We start from the raw sequence: 22,145 nt of genomic DNA on the forward strand, positions 1-22,145 counted from the left end.
AAAACGGGATCTAAAGTAAATATTTCAAAATATTTTTAACTTTTTAATTATTTAAAAATAATTATAATTTTTAAATAAATCAATTAAATTAATTTTTTAACAATTTTTAAATATAAAAATAAATTTATAAACTTACATTTTTATCAATTAAAAAAATATAATTTCAATGACACTTATTACATCACTCACAGTTTTTTATAAACTTTTTCAACATTTTCTACTCTATTACTTAATCCAAACATTATAACTTTCTTTAAATTTTCTCTTTAAATCATCAAAAATTAATTTTTTTTTTACATTAAAGTGGGACGTGGTTTTAGAAGATAACTTATGATATTTAGTCTTCCTAAGTGGGGAAAATTCAACGTCTGAATTTTCTTCTTTTTTAATCAATGGATACTTTCTTTACATTTTTTTTTATTTGCTTTCTTTATGTCAAAATTATTCCTTTTTTATTAAAAAAATATTTTTTTTTTAATTTGGAATACTTTTTCTTTTTATTTCTCAAACTCAAATTATTTTTCTTTTTTTATTTTTAAAAATATTTTTTTCCTCAATACTAATAGTGTTACACTTATTTTTGCCATAACTAATGATATCTAAATTAATAATAATACATGTAACTAAAATAGCGATTATGATCTTTGTTTTTACTTTTTTTCATTTCTTAAATTTAGATTAAATTTTATTTTAGTTCTTAAATTTAAAAATAATTTTGTAAGTCCCCAAAATTAATATATATATATATATTATTCGTCCAAATTTAAAAGTGGTAATTTGGTCCCCTTAAATTGAAATATTATTTTTAATCTTTCAATCTAAAAATGTTATGTAAGAGTTGGGAAGATTTTGTCTTCATTGTTGCGTTTGTCCTTCAATTTTCTGGGTGTTGGTTTCATACAGTACTCGATCGTCATATTTTGGTTCAAACGGGATGGGTATTTGCAAAAGGTCATCCAATGTTCAAGTCAGCTCTCTTGTAGAGGATCTGATTTAGCGTGAATTACCAAATTAATCCTAGTATTAGGCAATCATTCCATACACTTTGATTACACTAACACCTTGAAAAGGCATTTCTCGATTTCTTAATGTGTAGTCGACTAGACTTCCTGAATGATTTCGATCACATATTTTGTAAGGCATTCGACCATGGATGGTACACTAGCCCCCAAGACTCAGAAATATTTTTGTTATTTTAGAGTCAGATTGTCAATTAATGATTTGTAAGAATTTTTATCTTGTTTGGGTGGTCCGGTTGGTGTCAAGATTTGCTATATTATATATTTGTACACTGACCCCCAAGCTCGATTTGGCAAAGGTCCTAAAAGTCTAGAAGCTTATATGTTTTGGCGGGGTTTATGTTTTTGGGATTCATTACAGGGTCATCATAGTCGTTGGATGGGGATTGATCTAATGGTTGGGAAAGAGTGCGACGTTTCTACTTGTATGTTCTTAGTTTTTGTTGGCCATAGAGTCATTTGCATATCGGTTAAGTTTATGCATCTTACGGACGATTACTTGGTTTTAACGTTATGGATGATAAAAAAAAATTTGTATTTGATTATGTTGAGAACATCTAGAGTGATGTTTTACTTTGACATCATGGTTGATGTAAAGTTGAGTGCATATTGGTTCATGTCGAGAACATAGAGTTTGGTATCGAGAACATATAGGTTGAAGTTTTGTTTTGTTTTGACATCGTGGTTGATTAAAAGTCTAGTGCATACTGGTTCATGCCGAGAACATCTAGTTTGATGCCAAGAACATCTAAATTGATGCCGAGAACATCCAGATTGATGTTTTACTTTGACATCATGATTAATTACGCTACTTTGTACACTTTAATTACGCTAATGATACGCCTTGATAAGATGTTTCTCAGTTTCCTGATATGTATTCGATATAGTTCTAAATAATTTCAGTCATGTATTCCATAAGACGTTGGACCACAAATGATAAAAAAAATAACTCAATTCATAAAGTTGTTTTTTTTTTAAATTACATACTAAATTAAGAAACAAATATACCAAGATGAATAGTTCACAAATTCATTAATCATTATATATTCGAGAAGAAGAAAAATTATAAAATAAAATAAAATATATGGAAGACTAAATGTTAACATAGACATCGATTTATTATTTTGAGTTAGCACTCGATTAGGAACGTAGAGCTTTTGTTCCACTTAGCTATTTCACCAAAAAAATTGTGGTATAAAAGTTGTTTTAAAAAAGCTGGCTCATAACATCTATTTTAATATTTTTGTATTTCATAAATAAGTTAAGTAGTTAACAATATTTTGCTACAATTTTAAAATGATATAACTTATAAAACATTGGATATTTCCAATGATAATGTACCTCATTTACCTTAATTAATTAGATTAAATCACCAATTACCATCTCTACATGTGATTACCAAGAACTCTAATTTGGCCTTTTGCCCTCCACAACCCAGCCGTACATTTCCACCACATCAATTCAAATTAGTTTTTGAAAGCCGACAAAAGCTAAAACCGATCTAAATTGGCATGAAACATCAAATACCTAGTATATACTTAATGTGATGTAGAATAAAGATGTCATAACTTTCCATGGAAAGTGTCACTTCTATTCCTTTCCCTTGATTTTTCAAGCATATATAACTTTTTCTCCTTGGGGTCCCCCTGCCAATGGCCATAAGAACCAGAAACCAAATAGGAAAATCCAATGATGGTACCCACTCTTGACCCCCCCAACCCCACCATGATTTGCTATATTCCCTTGATCCTCTTTATGAATGAATATAGATAGAACCATCAACAATAACCAGTGTTTGTGTGTGTGCAATACCCCATGTGTGTTGCAATGTCTGAGTCTGAATTAGCCTCTTCTCATGAATCTCCCTCCTCCTCCACGTCCAGTCCAACCATCCAAATTGTCTCAAAGGCCTTCTCTGAAAGGCTTATGGGGAAATTCTTTGATGCCACTCAGTTTGATTTTGTGTATGAGCAAAGTGGCCTGTGGTCTCCCCCAATAACAAGAACTGTGTTCTTGGCCTCACCTGCAGGTAACATATGCTCTCAAGATGAAATGCTGAGGAAGCTCAAGAAGGCAAAGAAGACTTCCAAGACACCCATGTTTTGCTTCTTCAACGTATGCACTTTATTTCTTGTTCCTTTTGTTAGTTTTATGTTTTGGTATTTCTCTAGTCTAACTTTACCCTTGAAGTTTGAAATTTTAACCTTACTAAGATATATGTTTCATGTCATAATACATCATTATTGAAGTTTTGGTGTCTGTCAAGTTTCATAATAACTATAAGTTCAATAATGAAATAAATTTGTTGATGTAGGTCTCTGGTATACTTTCATATAAGTAACATCTAAGTTAATTTTTACTATGAAGGATCTACTCAGAGTGCATAAATTCTCTCTGTAAAATATGTTTCAATCCTACTTAAAAGAAAAGATTCAGTTTTACTTCAGTAAACCAGATAACATTCCTATTTATGCTTAAATGGTTTATACAGTTTTAAGTTGAGAGAGGAATAACCTTGACACATGCTTCTTACTTTTGTTTTCAGGCCTTTTTGTGCTCTTAAGTTGATCTTGGCAGTGCATAAAGTTCATTTGCCAACCATAAGCTCTTTTGGGATAAAGTCGTGTTTGTCTCAGAATATTTATATATGATCCTTTCATTGTGCATGTGGGTACTGCTGTGCCAACTATGTCGTCAAGTGGAATCATAACCCATAAAAAGTGAGATATTATACATATATAAAAGTGCTTGCAAGTTCTTTGCCATGTTACCACAAATCTTGTATCCCACAACTTTGTTTCATAATGCAATATTGATGTGTAAGCTATTTCTCTCAATTCATATAAATCCCACAAACTGTCATGAATTTGTTTGTGTAACTTGGTAAGTTATATATAGCTTACATCACCCATAAAATAATGCAAGCCAATCTTTTTTTCATTTATATTTAAATAGATAATATCTAAATTTTAAAGGATCACATAAGTTTCTTCTTTCAATATATATCATCTAGACTATTAGATATATATCTGACAAATAATAAAATCATTTATAAAAATATTACTAAATATATACAATAACATAAGGTAGTAGAGATTCTCCAACATTTTCACATATCAATAAAATCATTTATAAAAAGATTACTAAATATTTTTACTGACATTTATTTAAAAGAAATATAATATTTTAAAATATTATTAAATCTTTTTAATTTGTGTAATAAAAAAAGTAATATCATAAAATGTTATTAAACTTTTCTGAATAGAGAAATAATATTTTAAATTTATTACTAAAGTTTTTTATTATTTTTGACTTGTGATCCGAGATCAATATCTAGGGTAAAGATAAGACATTTTTTCTTTTAGAGACTATACGTTAACACTCAAATCGCTCCACTCGAGCTTAGGGACAAATATACTACCGGATGGTTGAGAGGTCTGATATGGCCGAATAGCCAAGAAGACCGAATAAACTATACTGACCCGAACACAATCCATAAGTGTATAATTAACTTTAAATAAACCACACTTAAATGATAAACCATGATTAAAGGATAGTTGAGTCCCATTTGGACCCACATGGAAGCCCATAACAACTGAGCCACATCCAAAAAGTATAAATAAATGAGGGAACCCCAACACTAAAGGTAATTTTTCACTCCCTACTCACCTGCATATAGTACTTAGACTGACTTGATCATCGGAGTGCCTTCGCAGGTACCCTCCACATTTGACTCAGAGAACGAGCGAGCGAAAGACCATTATACCTGGTGGGCGAGAAGACTGGAAGACTTAGACAAAATAAGTTCCTTTGTAGGATCCAACCTTGTAAGAACAATTTTTAATAAAGACTACATTATAAAAATGTTACTATTATAAATATTTTGTAATATATGTCATTCTCATATTGTTATAAAGATGAGATAAATGACTGGCTCATGGGAAGGAAGTGAAAACATAGAGGCAGGGTATCAACTACATAATGCCAATAATTATATTTATAATTAAAACACTAGAAGATAAGTTCCTAAAAACATGTTTTAAGATTTTGTTAATAATATTGAGGGTATAACCATAAATTCCAAAGCTACTCGTAAGTGGATTAAATTCGCCAAATTTACAAGAACATAGGGTGGTAGAAAATCTTCAAAAAAATCAATGCAAAATAATCCATAAAGCAAAGGAAAAATCATGTATTTTTTTTGTTGATGTTTCAACAACCATCTTCACTAGGATCATCTAAAGGAATTTGGGGTTTTCTAAAGGAAAATGACGTAGGAGATGAAAAGACCTCAGGTGTACAAGTACTAAACTTAATGAAAAAAATTGAGCTCAAAGAATGAAAAAAGTACTCAAATAAATTGTTCAACATTGTTAACAAGGTAATATTAGTTGGAATTAACTTTTTTATTCAAGAATAAATGAAAACAATTCTTCTAACAATGCTAGAAATATATGAGACATTTATAACACTTTGAAGAACACAAAGAATTTGTCTGAAATCACTTTAGGAAAAAACTTACATCACTTTCAAACTCATAAATGTCATTCTTAGGAATTTATAAATTTGTTGCATTGACATTATTGATAAAAATAACTTATGGTACTTCAGTGTTAATTGTAGTATGATATTAGTTTTCATTATATTATTGTATGCATCCATTTGAAAGTCAAATGTTTCTTGCACTTTGAATCTTCCCTTAAATCACCTAAAAAAAAGTTATTTTATGTTCTACAATCACATTCATATAGTCGGAATCTAACTAACTATTAGACTACACATAATCAATTTTTTCAAACAATACAATGAAGAATGATAGAAACTACGAGCATGTGTTAATCAGGACCATACAATAATTTCATATAAATAATTTTATTATTTTTTCTGTCATTGCAGGTATGTTTTCCATAATTCTCATATTATGTTTATCCGTGTGACTCACTTGAGAAATACCAACCTTATATTTGTACTCTAATAAAAATGAGAAATATTATTGTGCGCGTTAAATTTTGAATTAGTGTAAATTCTTGAGAATATATCTATAAGAGACATATCTCCAAGCCACCTATCATCCCATATAATCTTATTACCAATTTCTATTTTTCAATATATATTGTCATAAAACTAGTTACCCCATTCCTAGTGTTTAAGCTCCTTTGTATCCTACATCCATAAAACTAGTTACCACATTCCTAGTGTTTAAGCTCCTTTGTATCCTACATTTCGATTTGAGTATATCTTTCCATGGAAAACTAATCAAAGATACAAGAAAGGAGAGTTCAATTTTGTATTTAAGATTTTTGAAAATTTCGACAAGGCTTCATCTAACATACAAGAATAAGCAAAGTTTATACTTGATAAATACAATCTCAAGCAAGTTTTCTTACTAACTATGTCTGATGAAGACTTTTCATAGGCAACTTCAAGGTGGCAGATGCATTGACAAAAGAGCTTTTCAAAGCATGTTTTCACAAACACTCCTTAGATTAATTATAGATTAATAATGTTAAGGCAAAAGTTCAACATTTCAAGATTTTGATTACTACTTCAAAACAACTAAGTATAAAACATGATTGTACTTCATTTGTAAGAAGATAGTGCTATAAAAATAACAGATAATGTAAGATACAAGTGTTTCATTCGACAAATGATACAACACTATGTAGTCTTTTCTTAAAGTTTGATGAGACACACATAAGAACAAATGAAATACACCAAACATCAAACATTACACATAAACTAAGCAAACCTCGTAGCTAAAATAAATATCCATGTGCTTACTATATGTTTGCAGGGAATGATTGTCTACTAAAGAGATATGTTCAAAATCAAATATCAAAGATTTCTCGAGATGCGAGCTAAAATTGTTTCCTTCATCAACCTCCTAAAATAAAGAAATTTTCAACTATGACCCAACTATATACTTGTACGAAATGCATGTCAATCACAAATTTATGCAAAAAGACTATACTACCTAGGGAGATAATGGTTGTCAGTTATCAAGGATGTTTTGAAGAAAAATGAGTAGAGATTGAGGTTGCAATAAATGCAACAATCATGTTAAAGCTCGTCAAAAGTATAATAACATGCATAAAAGCTAAATATGCTTAATGTCTATAAACGATTTTTTTCAAGAATGTATAAAAAGGATTTCATCTAGAAGAAGAATATACAGAGGATAAGATCTGTGATGCCCAACGATTGCTCAAACAAAAAAGCACTCCTAAAAAACAATAAAGTAGAGGTGCTCCACCACACCAAAATGTTGATAAGATGATAGAGCCCGCCTCATAGAAGAATCCTCAAGCTTAGAAAAGATTAAAGTACTAGGATCCGAAGGAACCTTATGGAAAACACTTAGAGTGCTTATCCAACTACCTAGAAGAGTGAGCTCAACCTTTATATACGTCAAAAAGACGCTACCTTCTTTAAAAAGATTATATGAATTAGGAGAGAAAACCTAAATATTGTATTTGTCGTTAAACACAATCATCTCTAGTCATCAGACTCAATGATTAGTAGTTCATTGAAATATCAAACCTTCAAATCATAGCCAGAAGTGAGTATTAGACAAAGAATACTCAATTTAGCCAAGAGTGACTTGAGTAAATAATACTCATTGATTGTGTCAAATAAGTATGACTATGATCCAAAAAATACTTTATTAGACACTGACAGGTGTAAAGAATAATTCAGGTTAGGCAGAAGCGGTTAGAACAAGAAATAATTGATCATTAAAACATAACTCGAGAAAAGAATACTTAAAAGATTTAACTAAAAGTAACTACAAATTATCTTGATATTTACTAATAATTATAAAATTATGCACTTTTTATTAATTATTATAACTATATAATAATTTTACTCTTAATTTCTTCTATATGTTTAATAATGAATAGCTTATTATAGATTATAAAGTTTAAAAATAAATTAATAAATATACAAATACAAAGAAAAATAAATAAACAAATATGCACAAATATCTCATTTTCTTTATGCTAAACACCAAATTATATGATAATTTCATTTTAAAACATAAAATAAATTAAAATAAATAAGCTATAAAAATAAAAATAAAAATATTTTATTAAATATAAAAACAATAAATTATTTTTATTAATTTTTTTAAATATAATAATATATCACCTTCCATAAAATTAATTTACTTTTTTATTTTAAAAAAATTATGCTTTCCCTCTTCTATAAACTCATATTATGGATCCAAACAAAAATATAAAACACACGAACTGTTGATTTTGGCTTAATCCCAAGTCCCACATCGGTGGGTTCATTATTCGGGGAGGAGGTTTGAGGGTTATAAATTAAACTCTCCTCCTTCACTGTTAAATATCCAATTTGTAATATCTTCTCCCATAATAATAAAAGTGAGCTGTTTTTGCTGTGCTTGGATATTAGGCTAAAATTGACCGAACTCCGTTAACAATTTTCTGGTGTGTTTTTCCTCTTTATCTCTTTTATTATTCCACTTTATTTATTCAATATTATTTGTCGGGTAGCTCTGTTTGGGTTCTGTTTTAGTGGGAAAATTACCCGTTTTTCCCAACAAGTGGTATCAAGAGCCGAAGGTTCGCCTTGGGTTGTTTGAAATTATTTGTAATATTGAATATTATATTTTGAGTTTGTAATGGCAAATCAAGAAGAAGCGAAGGATGTATCCAAAGTGTCGGGCTCCTCGTCATCATGGTCGAGGTTCCAGGTGTCCACTTTGAAATTGGCGGTGGAAATATTTGATGGCACTGTACATTTTGGTATGTGGCAAGGAGAGGTCTTGGACTCTCTTTTTCAGCAAGGTCTTGATATTGCTATTGAAGGAGAGAAATCAGAAGAGGTAGAGGAGAAAGACTGGAGCATCATCAACCGGTTAGCATGCGGAACTATTCGATCCTGCCTGTCCAGAGAGCAGAAGTATGCTATAAAAAATGAGACTTCTGCACACAAACTGTGGAAGACATTGGAGGACAAGTGTCTGAAGAAGAGTGGTCAGAACAAGCTCCTGATGAAGAAAAGGTTGTTTCGATTTGACTACCAACAAGGTACTACTATGAATGCACACATCACTATGTTTAATCAATTAGTAGCAGACCTGTTGAATTTAGATGTGAAGTTTGAGGATGAGGATTTGGCTTTGATGTTGTTATCATCTCTTCCTGATGAATTTGAACATTTGGAGACTACGCTCCTTCACGAGAAGGAGAATGTGTCGTTAGATGTTGTTTGTTCTGCTTTATATAGTCATGAATTGAGAAAGCAGGATAAGATGAAAACCAAATCAACGACATCAGAAGAAGCATTGGTGGCAAGAGGTCGTCAGCAAAGCCAAACAAAGGGGAGAAGAGGGAGGTCTAAGTCTAAAGGTCGCCGTTGCCAAAGATGAGTGTGCTTTCTGTCATGAGAAAGGACACTGGAAGAAAGACTGTCCCAAACTGCAGAAGAAAGGGAAGGCTCCGCAAGATGCAAATGTTGCAGAATGCAAAAATGATGTGGAATCAGATATCTCTTTAATTGTCTCGCTTTCAGCATCATCGTATCCAGATGAGTGGATATTAGATTCAGGTTGTACCTATCATATGTGTCCCATTCGGGAATGGTTCTTTGAATTTTAAGAACTTGATGGCGTGGTTGTTTACATGGGTAATGATAATCCATGTAAGACAGCTGGGACAGGTTCAATCAAGTTGCGGAATCATGATGGATCCACCAGAATTTTGCGGGATGTACGGTACGTGCCAAAGTTGAAGAAGAATCTCATCTCATTGGGGGCTTTAGAATCTAAAGGCCTAGTTGTGACGATGCGAGATGGAATTCTTAAAGCAACTTCAGGAGCACTGGTGATGTTGAAAGGCGTGAGGAAGAACAATCTATATTACTATCAAGGTAGTACAGTGTGGGTAGCAACTTCTAGTACTAAGAAGGATGTTGAGGCAACAAAGTTGTGGCATATGAGGTTGGGACATGCTGGAGAGAAATCCTTGCAAATTCTTACCAAGCAGGGACTTTTTGAAAGGTACGAAGGCTTGCAAACTTGAATTTTGTGAGCATTGTGTTCTGGGAAAACAATGAAGAGTGAAGTTTGGCACTGCAATTCACAATACCAAGGGTATTCTGGATTATGTGCTAAGACTCCGTCAATCGAAGGTAGGCATTATTTTGTCACTTTTGTGGATGATTTTTCCAGGAGAGTTTGGGTGTTTACTATGAAGAACAAAAATATGTGCTTGAAATTTTCCTTAAGTGGAAAATTCAAGTTGAAAACCAGACAAGAATGAAGATTAAGGTTCTCCGAACAGATAATGGAGGAGAATACAAGAGTGATATGTTCCTGAAGGTATGTCAAGATTGTGGCATAGTTCGGCACTTCACTGTTAGAAAAACACCACAGCAGAATGGGGTGTCGGAGCGTATGAACAAGACACTTGTGGAGAAAGTTCATTGTATGTTGTCTAATGCTGAGTTAGGCAGAGAGTTTTGGGCTGAGGCTGTGACATACACTCAACATCTCGTCAATCGTTTGCCATCATCTGCTATAGATGGCAAAACCCCGTTAGAGGTATGGTCTGGAAATCCTGCAACTGATTATGATTCTTTACATATTTTTGGTTCTATTGCATATTATCATGTGATTGAATCAAAGTTGGATCCACGGGCAAAGAAGGCTCTTTTCATGGGCTTTAGTCCTAGAGTGAAGGGATATCGTTTGTGGTGTTTAGAGGCAAAGAAGACGATTATCAGCAGGGATGTTACCTTTGATGAATCTTCCATGTTAAAGAAGGTAAATCCAGAAGGAGTTGACAGTACTCCGCAACAGGTGGAGTGTGCCCGGAAGCAGGCGGAGTTTGAGCAGACAGTGGTGATCCCAACACGAAATACTACAAGTGACTCTCCTATGGCAGAAGAAGAGTTAGATAAGGAAGAAGTTCTTACCAAGAATCTCAACAGCAATCAGCGCCAATTGCAATTAGAAGACAAAGACGAGATATTCAGAAGCCTGCTCGTTTCATGGATATGGTTGTCTATGCACTTCCAGTTGTTGATGACATTCCATCCACTTACCCAGAAGCCATTCTGAGTTCAGAGAGTGGTAATTAGGCAGGTGCGATGGAAGAGGAGATGCAGTCTTTGAAGAAGAACAAGACGTGGAAGCTGACACAATTACCAAAAGGTAAGAAGGCAATTGGGTGCAAATGGGTATTTGCAAAGAAAGAAGGATTTCCTAATAAAGAAGATGTTCGCTACAAGGCAAGGTTGGTTGCTAAAGGCTTTGCTCAGAGGGAGGGAATTGATTATAATGAGGTATTTTCTCCAGTTGTTAAACATTCCTAGAATTTTGTTGGCCTTGGTAGCACATTTGAATTTGGAGCTTGCTCAACTTGATGTAAAGACCAACGGTGATTTGAAGGAGGAAATCTATATGACTCAAACAGAAGGATACAAGGTTGATGGTAAAGAAGATTGGGTTTGTAAACTTAGCAAATCGTTGTACGGACTGAAACAATGTCCGAGACAGTGGTACAAACAATTTGATAAGTTTATGAAGGATCAGAAGTACAAGAGAAGCAAATATGATCATTGTGTGTATTTGCGCAGACTTGAAGATGGTTCCTACATTTACTTACTCTTATATGTTGATGATATGCTGATTGCAACAAAGAGCCAAGTTGAGATTGACAGGTTAAAGGCTCAGTTGAGTAAAGAGTTCGAGATGAAGGATTTGGGGGAAGCCAAGAAGATTCTCGGCATGGAGATAAACAGGGACAGGGAGAGGGGAAAACTTTGGCTGTTACAGAAGCAGTATTTGCAGAAGGTACTACAACGTTTTGGTATACACGAAGATACAAAACCTGTAAGTACCCCACTTGCTCCTCATTTGAAATTGAGTATCCGTTTATCTCCGACGACTGATGAAGAACGAGAATACATGGCGAAAGTCCCATATGCAAATGCAGTTGGAAGCTTGATGTATGCAATGGTGTGTACAAGACCAGATATTTCACAGGCTGTGAGTGTTGTTAGCAGGTACATGCATAATCCGGGCAAGGGACATTGGCAAGCTGTGAGATGGATTCTACAGTACCTCCAAAATACCTTAGATGTTGGATTGAAATTTGAGCAAGATGAATCACTTGGTCAATGCATAGTTGGATATTGTGATTATGATTATGCAGGTGATTTGGATAAGCGACGATCTACAACTGGCTATTTGTTCACTTTAGCAAAAGCGCCAGTTAGTTGGAAGTCTACCTTGCAGTCTATGGTGGCTTTGTCTACGATAGAGGCAAAGTATATGGCGATTACAGAGGCTGTGAAGGAAGCAATTTGGCTTCATGGGTTGCTTAAAGACTTGGGAGTTGGTCAGCATCAACTTGAGTTATATTCTGACAGTCAGAGTGCTATTCATTTAGCAAAGAATAAAGTCTTTCATGCACGGACGAAACACATTGATGTTCGTTATCACTTTGTGCGTGCGATTCTCGAAGAAGAGGAGATTGTTCTCCAAAAGATTCACACTACGGAGAATCCTGCAGATATGCTCACCAAGGTGGTTACAAGAACCAAGTTTGAATACTGTTTATACTTGGTTAATATCTTGCACATTTGAAGTTGGCGCCCGAAGACACAAATTTGAAGCACTGCAAAGTTTGTTTTTGTTATGTTTTGAGAAAATTTGTTTTAGGTGGGACTTGAAATTAAGAGATTTGTTGATTTTGGCTTAATCCCAAGTCCCACGTCGGTGGGTTCATTGTTTGGGAAGGAGGTTTGAGGGTTATAAATTAAACTCTTCTCCTTCACTGTTAAATATTCAATTTGTAATATGTTCTCCCATAATAATAAAAGTCAGCTGTTTTTGTTGTGCTCGGAAATTAGGCTAAAATTGGCCGAACTCCGTTAACAATTTTCTGGTGTGTTTTTCCTCTTTATCTCTTTTATTATTCTCGCTTTATTTATTTAATATTATTTATCGAATAGCTCTATTAGAATTCTATTTTAGGGAAAAAATTAACCGTTTTTTTCCAACAGAAACCACTCCTACTTTTTGACATTCAAAATTTTAATTTCACCTTAAACCATTGAAATAATAACAGTGATAACATAGAGAAAGTGACAGAAGTTAACGAACCAAAGAAGAATGTCCACTCCCAAACCCATATCCTCCTTCCGACTCAGCTCCCTCCTCCGCTCCCAGAAAGACCCCTCCGTCGCCCTCCAACTCTTCCTCAACCCAAACCCTGACCACCCCTCCCCTCGCCCCTTCCGCCACTCCCTCCGCTCCTACAACCTCATCATCACCAAACTTGCCCAAGCCAAAATGTTCCCCCAAATGGAACAACTCCTCAACCAACTCCACACCCAAACGCGCTTCACTACCCCCGAGCCCCTCCTCCGCCACGTCATCGCCTCCTACGCCCGCGCCCGCCTCCCATCGCGCGCCCTCCGCACCTTCCTCTCCATCCCCTCCCCCTCCCTCCGCTCCTTCAACTCCCTCCTCCACGCGCTGCTCCTCTGCCGCGACTTCCCCTCCCTCACGCGCCTCCTCCCGCACCTCCCCCGCTTCCGAGGCCCCGACGCCTGCTCCTACAACATCCTTATACGCGCGTGTTCGCTCACCGACGACCACCATCGGGCGTGGAAGCTGTTTAACGAAATGCGCAGGCGCGGCGTACGTCCGAATCAAATTACGTTCGGAACTCTGATTACCGTGCTGTGCAAAAACCCTCGATTGCACCTCCCCCAGGCGTTTAAGGTGAAGAAAGAGATGGAGCGGGTTTTTAAAATTAAGCCTAATGCTTTTGTGTACAGTAATTTGATTAAAGCTGTTTGCGAGGTAGGTGATTTTGATTCCGCGTTTAGGTTGAAAGATGAGATGGTGAGGAACAATTTGAAGCTTGATGTTGTGGTGTACAACACTTTGGTTTCGGAATTTTTAAAAGCGGGGAAGAAGGATCTAGGGTTTAGGGTTTTGGAGGAGATGAAGAGTGGTGGTGTGAAGCCGGATTCTGTGACGTGTAATGTGTTGATTGGGGAGTTTTGTAGGGAGGGGAATTTTGAAGAGGCTTGTAGGGTTTTGGATGATGGGTTGGAGGGTGTGAAGCCTGATGTTTTTGGCTACAATGTGGTTATTGGTTGGCTGTGTAAAGAGGGGAAATGGAGGGAGGCTGATGATTTGTTTAGGGACATGCCAAGGCGGCAGTGTGTTCCTGATGTTGTGACGTACCGCACACTGTTTGATGGGCTTTGCCGGTGTATGCAGTTTGAGGAAGCTGGGTTGGTTTTGGAGGAGATGATTTTTGAAGGCTATGTTCCACGTTCCTTGAGTTTGAATGAGTTTGTTGGTATGTTGTGCAAGGAAGGGGATTTAGAGTTGCTAGGGAAGGTTTTGAGTTGTTTGGTAGATGGGGGATTTTGCTGTGAGGATGTGTGGAGAACTTTGGTTTTATTGGTTTGTAAGTCGGAAAACTTGTTGGGAGCTTTTGAGCTTTTTGATGAATTGGTGTTGGCATGAATTCTAGATTTGGTTTCAGTGAATGCACAGTGAGATTCTGTTAGTTCCCACATACATATTTTCAGGGATGGCCTGGACTCTCCCAATCCATCCAAGCACTAAGCGTTTCATCAACGATATATACCAGAGAGGTAAATCTGTAGTCCACAAAGCGAAGATGAATATCCATTAAGAGTGACTGCAAGCAAGTTCGAAAGTCTTGGAGTATTGTTTTGGACACACCTTTTGTTGAAGGAGATATGCTAATTGAGGCCTTCTAAGTTCCCCCTTCCAAAAAAGGGTCATCAAGTCACCAATTCTACTGCTTGTAGATGCATCAAACCAGCAGGTAGGTAGCTTCAATCCAAACTATTGCTTTTAATCCAATAGTATCTGTCGTTTTGATTTCTATAGGATAAAGTGAATGAGATGCATCTAATTGTGATTAAGGTGATATGGTAATGATACATAGGTCTTGTTTTGACGAATTTCTCTATAAGGATTTTAAGAGAGAAAACTAGGAAGAATAATTGAAATTAACTCTTCCATAATTTTAAAATTAGTTTATGCTCAAGCTAATGTGTAGAAACTATCTATTGTAGTTTCTCTAATTTTGTTTAACTTGTGTTTCACCTAGTTTTAACTTATGAAAAAACTTATTTCATTTTTCCTTTTCATTCTTTTTGTCTCAGAAATCCTTATGGAAAAACTTGTACAATAAGCAGATATATGGACTTGCTCACTTGGTACTTCCATTTCCATTATAACAAGCTAAACAGCCCACTGGGAAAGAAAAATAAGTGATTTTCATTGTATCTTGTTGATCGATTTTAATGGAAAATAAAATGATTCCAAGGTGATAGAGATTATTCACTATTTTTACTGACTTGTCATTTGTTGGTGCATCTTTTTTGTTATGATAAATATGGATATGTTGTAATATTAGAAATTTCAAGTATACTAGTTAAAAATTAAAATCTATGAGATTATCTATAAGGTTATCTTATCTATACACATATTTGAATCGAAGATGGTGTATTTGCTTCTGCTTCAAAGGAAGGATTTCTATTTTCAACATGATAATTCTTTAAAAGAACTGTATTGTCAAAATCTGGCTTAGGATAAGAACTGTCTTCTTGTGGTCTTGATGCTACAGCGGCATCATTCTAAGTTCACGATCAAATATGTCAGTTGGCATATTAAGTTTCCTGGAAGACGGTTGCTTCGGTACAAACTTGCATTCATACCTTTGTAAAGATTCTTAATCCCAAAATTGAATTAGGTAACTTTGTTTGATCAGGTATTTAATCCGAAAATTTGCATTTTTTAGCACAAAGATTCTTTAAATTGCAGCCATTTATTTGCATATGACCGATTGTGATCAGGAAATAATTATATATATTATATGATCTGCTTGAAATTTTGGTTGGTGATTGATTCATACCATTGTGATGTTGAGCAAGAATTAAGTTAGCTATCAAGTATCAATTTCTTATCACGACCCCCCATTTTATAGCTAGACTTCGGTTGGGGAATGCTAAATTTTTCAAAGACTAACTTGTGAAGGTTTCTTAGAAAAAGTACTCGAGATTAATGAGCTATTACTGACATATGTTTTATACATGGGAACTGGATCGTTATTTGAAAAGTGTAAGTATTGGCATAGTTGGTGAGATTGAATACATCTTTATTTTTATCATCTACATGCATGTCCCTTGCCCACGGGTAAAGATACTCTTTTTTGTACTTTGTACTAGTATGATCTTTTACTATATTAGATTTGAAATAGTAAACTCTTCTAGAAAATGCACTATAGTCATCTTTATTAGAAGTGTTATGAGTTAAGGTCTCACTTTATTTTTTATGCATCTCATTGTGACATTATTCTTAAGACCTCAACATAACTTGGTGACATCTCGTGTGTCATCAACAATTGACGTGCTCTCATATCACTCTCGGAGTATGACTTTTGAAGATTTCTAAACTTTATTTTCTTCATAAGACATTGGTATTGAGTATTTAAAAACAACACTAGGATTTGCATACTCTAATTTATCTTGTGAATGCAATACTTGGGTTATAAGAGGTATTACCAAGCTTCAACTTGGCAACACCACTATATAAGCATTTTACCCTTTGACATCTTATTTATATCATAGGCAATTTTGGGGGAAAATTAATAAAAGAACATATTTGCTCTTGGTTTCCCTCCAATTAAAAATTGTTAAAAACATTATTATAATCATTAAAAGTTGAATTGATCAATTTTATTCCTCGAATTTCAGTTTATATGCCAAAAAAACCAGGCTCCATTGCTGAATTTGATGCATCTTTATTTCGAAATTTGAAGCTTTTTCATTGCAATTTCTCGACTCGGAGCAGAGCTAGCAGAAAAAGAAAGGAAAATGTTTTATTAACTCCCTCTGCACATTACACACTTTTGATGTTGCCCACGTGGTCGGAATTGTCAATGTGGCAAAGGGCATTATTGTAAATGTTGTACATGGTCATGTGGCAAGGTCAATTTTGTAAATGAAATACAATATTTGAGAATTTATGCACGGAAAGGTTCTCGAGTAGGGTTAGAATGAACCTGCACTAAAAAACGGCAGTGTTTAGTGTAAATCGATGTAAAGGCTAATTTATGCGAGGGTAGAATGGTGATTACAGAGTTTGAATGTGCACAAGAAAATGACGGTTTTTAGTGAAAACCGATGTAAATGTTAGTTTATGCGAGGGTAGAATGGTGATTTCAGAGTTTGAATATACACAAGAAAACGTCGGTTTTTAGTGATAATCGATGTAAGTGTTAAGTGTTAGTTTAGGCGAAGGTAGAATGGTGATTTCAGAGTTTTTCTTTGTTGTGAAAACGGGAGAATTTGGGGCGAAATCCTCCAAAGAAGGGCATAGTCGTCGGTGGTGAAAGAAGAGTACGTCTGTCAAAGGGAGGGAAGAAACCGTAGAAGGTGTCATCCAATCAAATAACAAACATTGGTACCGTCGTTGTCGACATTGCGGAGGGAGGGAGAACGGTAGAACCTCTAATCGAACGTAAGAGCATACATATGTTGTCGTATGGCCTTCGACATTGAGGTAAACGCAAACCGAAATCGAACGTTGATGAATTGTTAGTGCATTAATGGTTGTTTTTTGGTCCATGGTAGGATCGTGGCTGGGAGTGAGTTTGGGTTTGTGGCACATGTTCATGCTGTGAATAAGTAACTAGTTTTTTGAATCTGGGTAACCACTTTTTTGAACCTGGGTAACCACTTTTCCCGTTCAGTGCATGACCTTGCCATGGGTAGGGCCATGACCCTTTGTGATGGAGATCAAGCTCAAGTGGACATGAAGGCCAATCAACAAGATCAAGAAGAGGTAGAGGCACAAATAGAGGACGTCCATGGAGGTCAAAGCCCACCTCAAAGGCTTACAAGAAGCATGTTCAAAGCTTTAGGAGCTAGGGGACAATTATTTTCTCTTTTTGTAATTTCTTTGATTGAAGGTGTTTAGAGGGAAACATTAGAAACCTCTATTGTTATAGCATCTTTTAGTCTTTAGTTAGGAGTTTTAGAAGGGGGGGTGCGTTAGTAGATAGGTGTAGGAGTAAATAAGGAGGTGCTAAAGTGAAGGAAGAGGTCACACCTTACTCATGCTTGATTTTAGGCGCCGGTTCTAGTGAGCTTTAGGAGGGAATTTTGAATTCTTTTAGTTTGATTTTCAGCACCTCTAGGCTATAAATATAGGTGCTTCCCTTGTACATTTCAGATTTGAATTTAGACTAAAGAAACTATACTCAATTTTTGAGTGAGCATTGGAGAGCTTTTGAGCTTTCTTCTCTAGTCTTATCTTGATGGATCTATGGTGTCCTCAAGTGGCGGCAGCATACTAATCTTGGAGCAACCATCCTCCAAGTGGCGTGATCACTCACCTACTCTTCCATCTCCATAAGCTCTTCTCTTCTCCTTCCTTTCTACTCTTTCAATTGTTCATGTTTAAGCTTGTTTCCTTGAAATTCTGTCTTGTGTTCTTGAGTTTGTGGTTCGGCTGTTCTTATTTTCCAGCAATCCTTTTTAGTTCTCTTGCCTTTAAATTCATTTTGTTTGGTTCATATTGGTTCTTATTCAATTCTATTCGGTGCTTTTGATTTTTACCTCTTTTTGTTGGTTCAATTTGACAATATGAGGAACTTCCATATGAGTTTGGATTTGGTGCTAGTTCTGGTGAGTTTTTGACTTAGAACATTGATCCAATTCTAAGAAAAAGTGCCTAACAATTGTCCAACTCAAGTTGATTCCTAAGAATGTCAAGAATCATTCTCTTCTTTGCTATTGGAATCACATCACTTTGGTCTGTTATGGTGTGCCTTGTGTGGTTGTTTGTTGGTGCATGCTACCATGGTGGGTGAGATTGGGTTTGATTTTGTGGCACATGTTCATTCTGTGAATAGGTAACCAATTTTTTGAACCTGGGTAACCACTTTTCCCGTTCAGTGCATGACCTTGCCATGGGTAGGGCTGTGGCACAATGGTGTGTTGTGTTGTGCCTTGTTTGGTTGTTTGTTGGTGCATGCTATCATTGTGGGTGAGATTGAGTTTGGTTTTGTGGCACATGTTCATCCTGTGAATAGGTAACCAATTTTTTGAACCTAGGTAACCACTTTTCCTGTTCAGCGCATAACCTTGCCATGGGTAGGGCCGTGACCCTTTGGTTTGTTGTGGTGTGCCTTGTGTGGTTGTGTGTGTGGTCCTGTGAATAGGTAACCAATTTTACTGATTGAATTGGATAGAGTATGGATTATGGAATGGTTGTTTGGTTACAGGTGGGACATGAGAAGGACTTCAAGCGATGCGATGCCCTGGAATTGGAATGTCAGGATCAGGTTTGATGAATAATTATGTAAATTTAATCTGTGCATTTCTTTATGGACTTATTTTCATTGTCTTTTTGGTTTGGTATTTGTATTTAGGTTGCAGTGCGACACTGTTCTAGAACAAAGTATTTAGGGGTTATGAATACCATGATAACGGAGGAACAAAAATGTTGTATTCAAGCAACTACATTTGCATGGATGTCGTCGTTGGGAAAGACACTGAAAATGAGCAAGACTTTGTTGCGGGAGCTATGTTTCATATGGGTTGAGAGGAGGGGAGGTTTTTGGATATGATCTGTATTTGTTCCATTTACACTGTTAGATGTGTGTAAGTTTGGGTTTGAGGGTTGCCAGAGAGAACATTCATTTGGGTAATAACAATACTGATTGTCAAACTAGGACCATATTTCATAGTACAAATGTTAGTGTTGACATGATCTACGATGAACTAATCAAACGTGCCAATTAGTGTTGACATGATCTACGATGAACTAATCAAACGTGCCAATGATTCTAACCAATGTAGTGTTGATGAATTTTGTAGGTTATACATACATTTTGTTAGGTTTGTCAGAATTCCTCTTGCCAAGGTCAAAATGTCATCTCGACCCGTGGGATTAAAATTTCCCTGGTCTCTTTGGTGCTTTAGCCCAGCCTGTCAAAATTCATGGAATGTGTTAATTCAATACTATGTAATGACAAGTTTAAAGGATTGAAAATATTACATGTAATTATGGACTTACAATGCGCTCAGAAACCTCTGATGTACGCTCAGATGTTATGTTACGCTTTGGGTGTAGTTCTCGCTAAAACCCATAGGTCACATCGTTCAGGAGGGGATGGAGTAGACACATGGTCAGTGGAAGGTGATTCAGCCTGTCTTCTCTTCAACTTTTCCTCTATTATTCTTCTCTTAAGCAAGTCATAACCTCCTCGAGAAAGGCAGTGTGGGGTAGCATTTTTCTCTACAATCATTTTGACTTTGTTCCTGATTTTCTGCAACAAGACCAGGCACATATGACCGATGAATTCCATCATTAGATCAAATTACACATATAATAAAATATTGACCAACCTGCCATTCTAGATGAGTTCGAGTCTTAACAAATTCAGACCAGGTCTCTTGATCTATTGGATAACTCACACAAGGAGACCTCTCCTTGTAACGATCAAAGACGTAATGAGATGTCAGATACGTTTTAAATTGCCTCCATTTCGTACCGACTAAAGACATTATCTTCTTTCTAATGTAAGGGTAAGTTTCAAATGCATATTCTGACTACAAATTATGTTAACAAAATCATTCACATTAAATTGATTCCACATTATTTACATGAAATTCAGTACACGTTATTGACTAACATTAAAATAAATTACTTACACAGATCTTTTCCCATATCAGATTCCTCTGTACTTTTGATACCTCCTTCCACCTGGGGTCAATATGGAGACCTCCTTTTGAGCTAAGGATCCTAAAAAAGTTACAAATTTAGCCTTATTAGGGTCTTTTGCCCTGCCCGTTTTTGGGTCAATCTCAATTGGAACCTTATCATCATCAGGCCTAAGCACAATATCTTCTAATCCTGTAGGACCACTGCTATTCTTGCTTGACTCACCATCAGCCATGTGATGCACCTACAAAGAAGAAAAACATGTTTAAAATTAATCATACAACGATCACCTATTCAAGTCCGATAACTCAGTAGTACTATGTAATATCAAAAGTTACCAAAATACAAAAAAAGTAGTCTACTAGTATGAAGTGAGATTCATTTCTTGTATAGAAAATACGAAATGCATATGTCGATCAACCCCCGACCCAACATGAAAACCTTCTTGCAGTACATTATATTTGAAATAGAAAGTTCGAAAATGTAATAATAAAAATGGCACCGGTTCACACGTCAAGAGTGGACCTCTGGTCGCTCAAGAATGACAATGTCAACGGCGTGGGAGTGCAGGAGAACCTAGGACGAACCAACGGTGCCGGAATGAGGGCGGGAGAATGAAATAGCAAAAAAGATTAACCACAACGACCGTTGCAAAACGTAGGACAACGACGAAACAAAAAGGTAATAACGCGAATGACATGAGAAGTTCGAAAAGGGGTTTTAAGTGGGGTTTAATATAGTACATTACAACGATTTTTTATTAGTAATCGATGTAATGAATTAACATTACAACGGTTTTCTATTACTAACCGATGTAATGTATTAACATTACATTACATCGGTTGTTTCTTAGTAACCGATGTCATGTATTACTTGTTAACCAAACATCATATTGGTTACGACAATTACCCAATGTAAATTATTTGAAGGTAACATATGAATAATATAACCCAATAACCCAATATCGTTTCACTATACTTTCGCCAATGACATTAACTCCGTTGAAGGAGTGAAACGGTTCGTTAAAGCACTGAAGCGCGAAAGTCACTCTGTTTTAGCTGTTCACATAGTGTTCAACTACTTCTGTGTTAATTTCGCCAATGACATTAAGTCCCAAGCACTAGTGAAAGGGGCACGGTTCACACGTTTGATTTAATAAATGCTTTTCGTATCTAAACCGTACTAAACTGAACAAATCCCATGCATGCATCACTTCGTGAACACTCTTGGATTCTTTTGAGAATTTTTCCTGTTGAACGGTGTGGGAGACCGTGCAATTCATTCACTGAGACCAACACCCAGACCAACCCCTTTGATGTATTTAAAAGGTACTTCAACGTCCTCAATTCACACATACGTTGCCTCTC

The 22,145-nt window shown here is 35.5% G+C and overlaps 2 protein-coding genes across 4 annotated transcripts; both read left to right on the plus strand.

The window, feature by feature from the left end:
- Nucleotides 1-2,584: 2,584 nt before the first annotated feature.
- On the plus strand, nucleotides 2,585-3,925 carry LOC137825997 (uncharacterized). The gene is made up of 2 exons (XM_068631835.1): nucleotides 2,585-3,134; nucleotides 3,565-3,925. Exons 1-2 carry the CDS (start codon nucleotides 2,835-2,837, stop codon nucleotides 3,580-3,582), a joined length of 318 nt encoding a protein of 105 aa, XP_068487936.1. The 5' UTR covers nucleotides 2,585-2,834; the 3' UTR covers nucleotides 3,583-3,925.
- A 9,197-nt stretch (nucleotides 3,926-13,122) lies between these two features.
- On the plus strand, nucleotides 13,123-19,867 carry LOC137822759 (putative pentatricopeptide repeat-containing protein At1g53330). Of its 3 annotated transcripts, XM_068627752.1 has the most exons (3): nucleotides 13,123-14,866; nucleotides 19,337-19,396; nucleotides 19,484-19,867. In XM_068627752.1, the coding sequence occupies exon 1, from the start codon at nucleotides 13,165-13,167 to the stop codon at nucleotides 14,536-14,538; it is 1,374 nt and encodes a 457-aa protein (XP_068483853.1). In that variant the 5' UTR covers nucleotides 13,123-13,164; the 3' UTR covers nucleotides 14,539-14,866; nucleotides 19,337-19,396; nucleotides 19,484-19,867. The 3 variants fall into 3 exon arrangements, with proteins under 3 accessions (XP_068483853.1, XP_068483870.1, XP_068483861.1); XM_068627769.1 differs by lacking the exons at nucleotides 19,337-19,396; nucleotides 19,484-19,867 and adding an exon at nucleotides 16,803-17,075; XM_068627760.1 differs by lacking the exons at nucleotides 19,337-19,396; nucleotides 19,484-19,867 and adding an exon at nucleotides 15,210-15,393.
- Nucleotides 19,868-22,145: the final 2,278 nt, after the last annotated feature.

The sequence above is a fragment of the Phaseolus vulgaris genome, chromosome 11, assembly GCF_000499845.2.
Source record: "Phaseolus vulgaris cultivar G19833 chromosome 11, P. vulgaris v2.0, whole genome shotgun sequence".
NCBI lineage: Eukaryota > Viridiplantae > Streptophyta > Magnoliopsida > Fabales > Fabaceae > Phaseolus > Phaseolus vulgaris.

Bases quoted from the DNA above. Each gene is read 5' to 3' on its own strand.
- LOC137825997 (XM_068631835.1), top strand. From the start codon at position 2,835: ATGTGTGTTGCAATGTCTGAGTCTGAATTAGCCTCTTCTCATGAATCT.
- LOC137822759 (XM_068627752.1), top strand. From the start codon at position 13,165: ATGTCCACTCCCAAACCCATATCCTCCTTCCGACTCAGCTCCCTCCTC.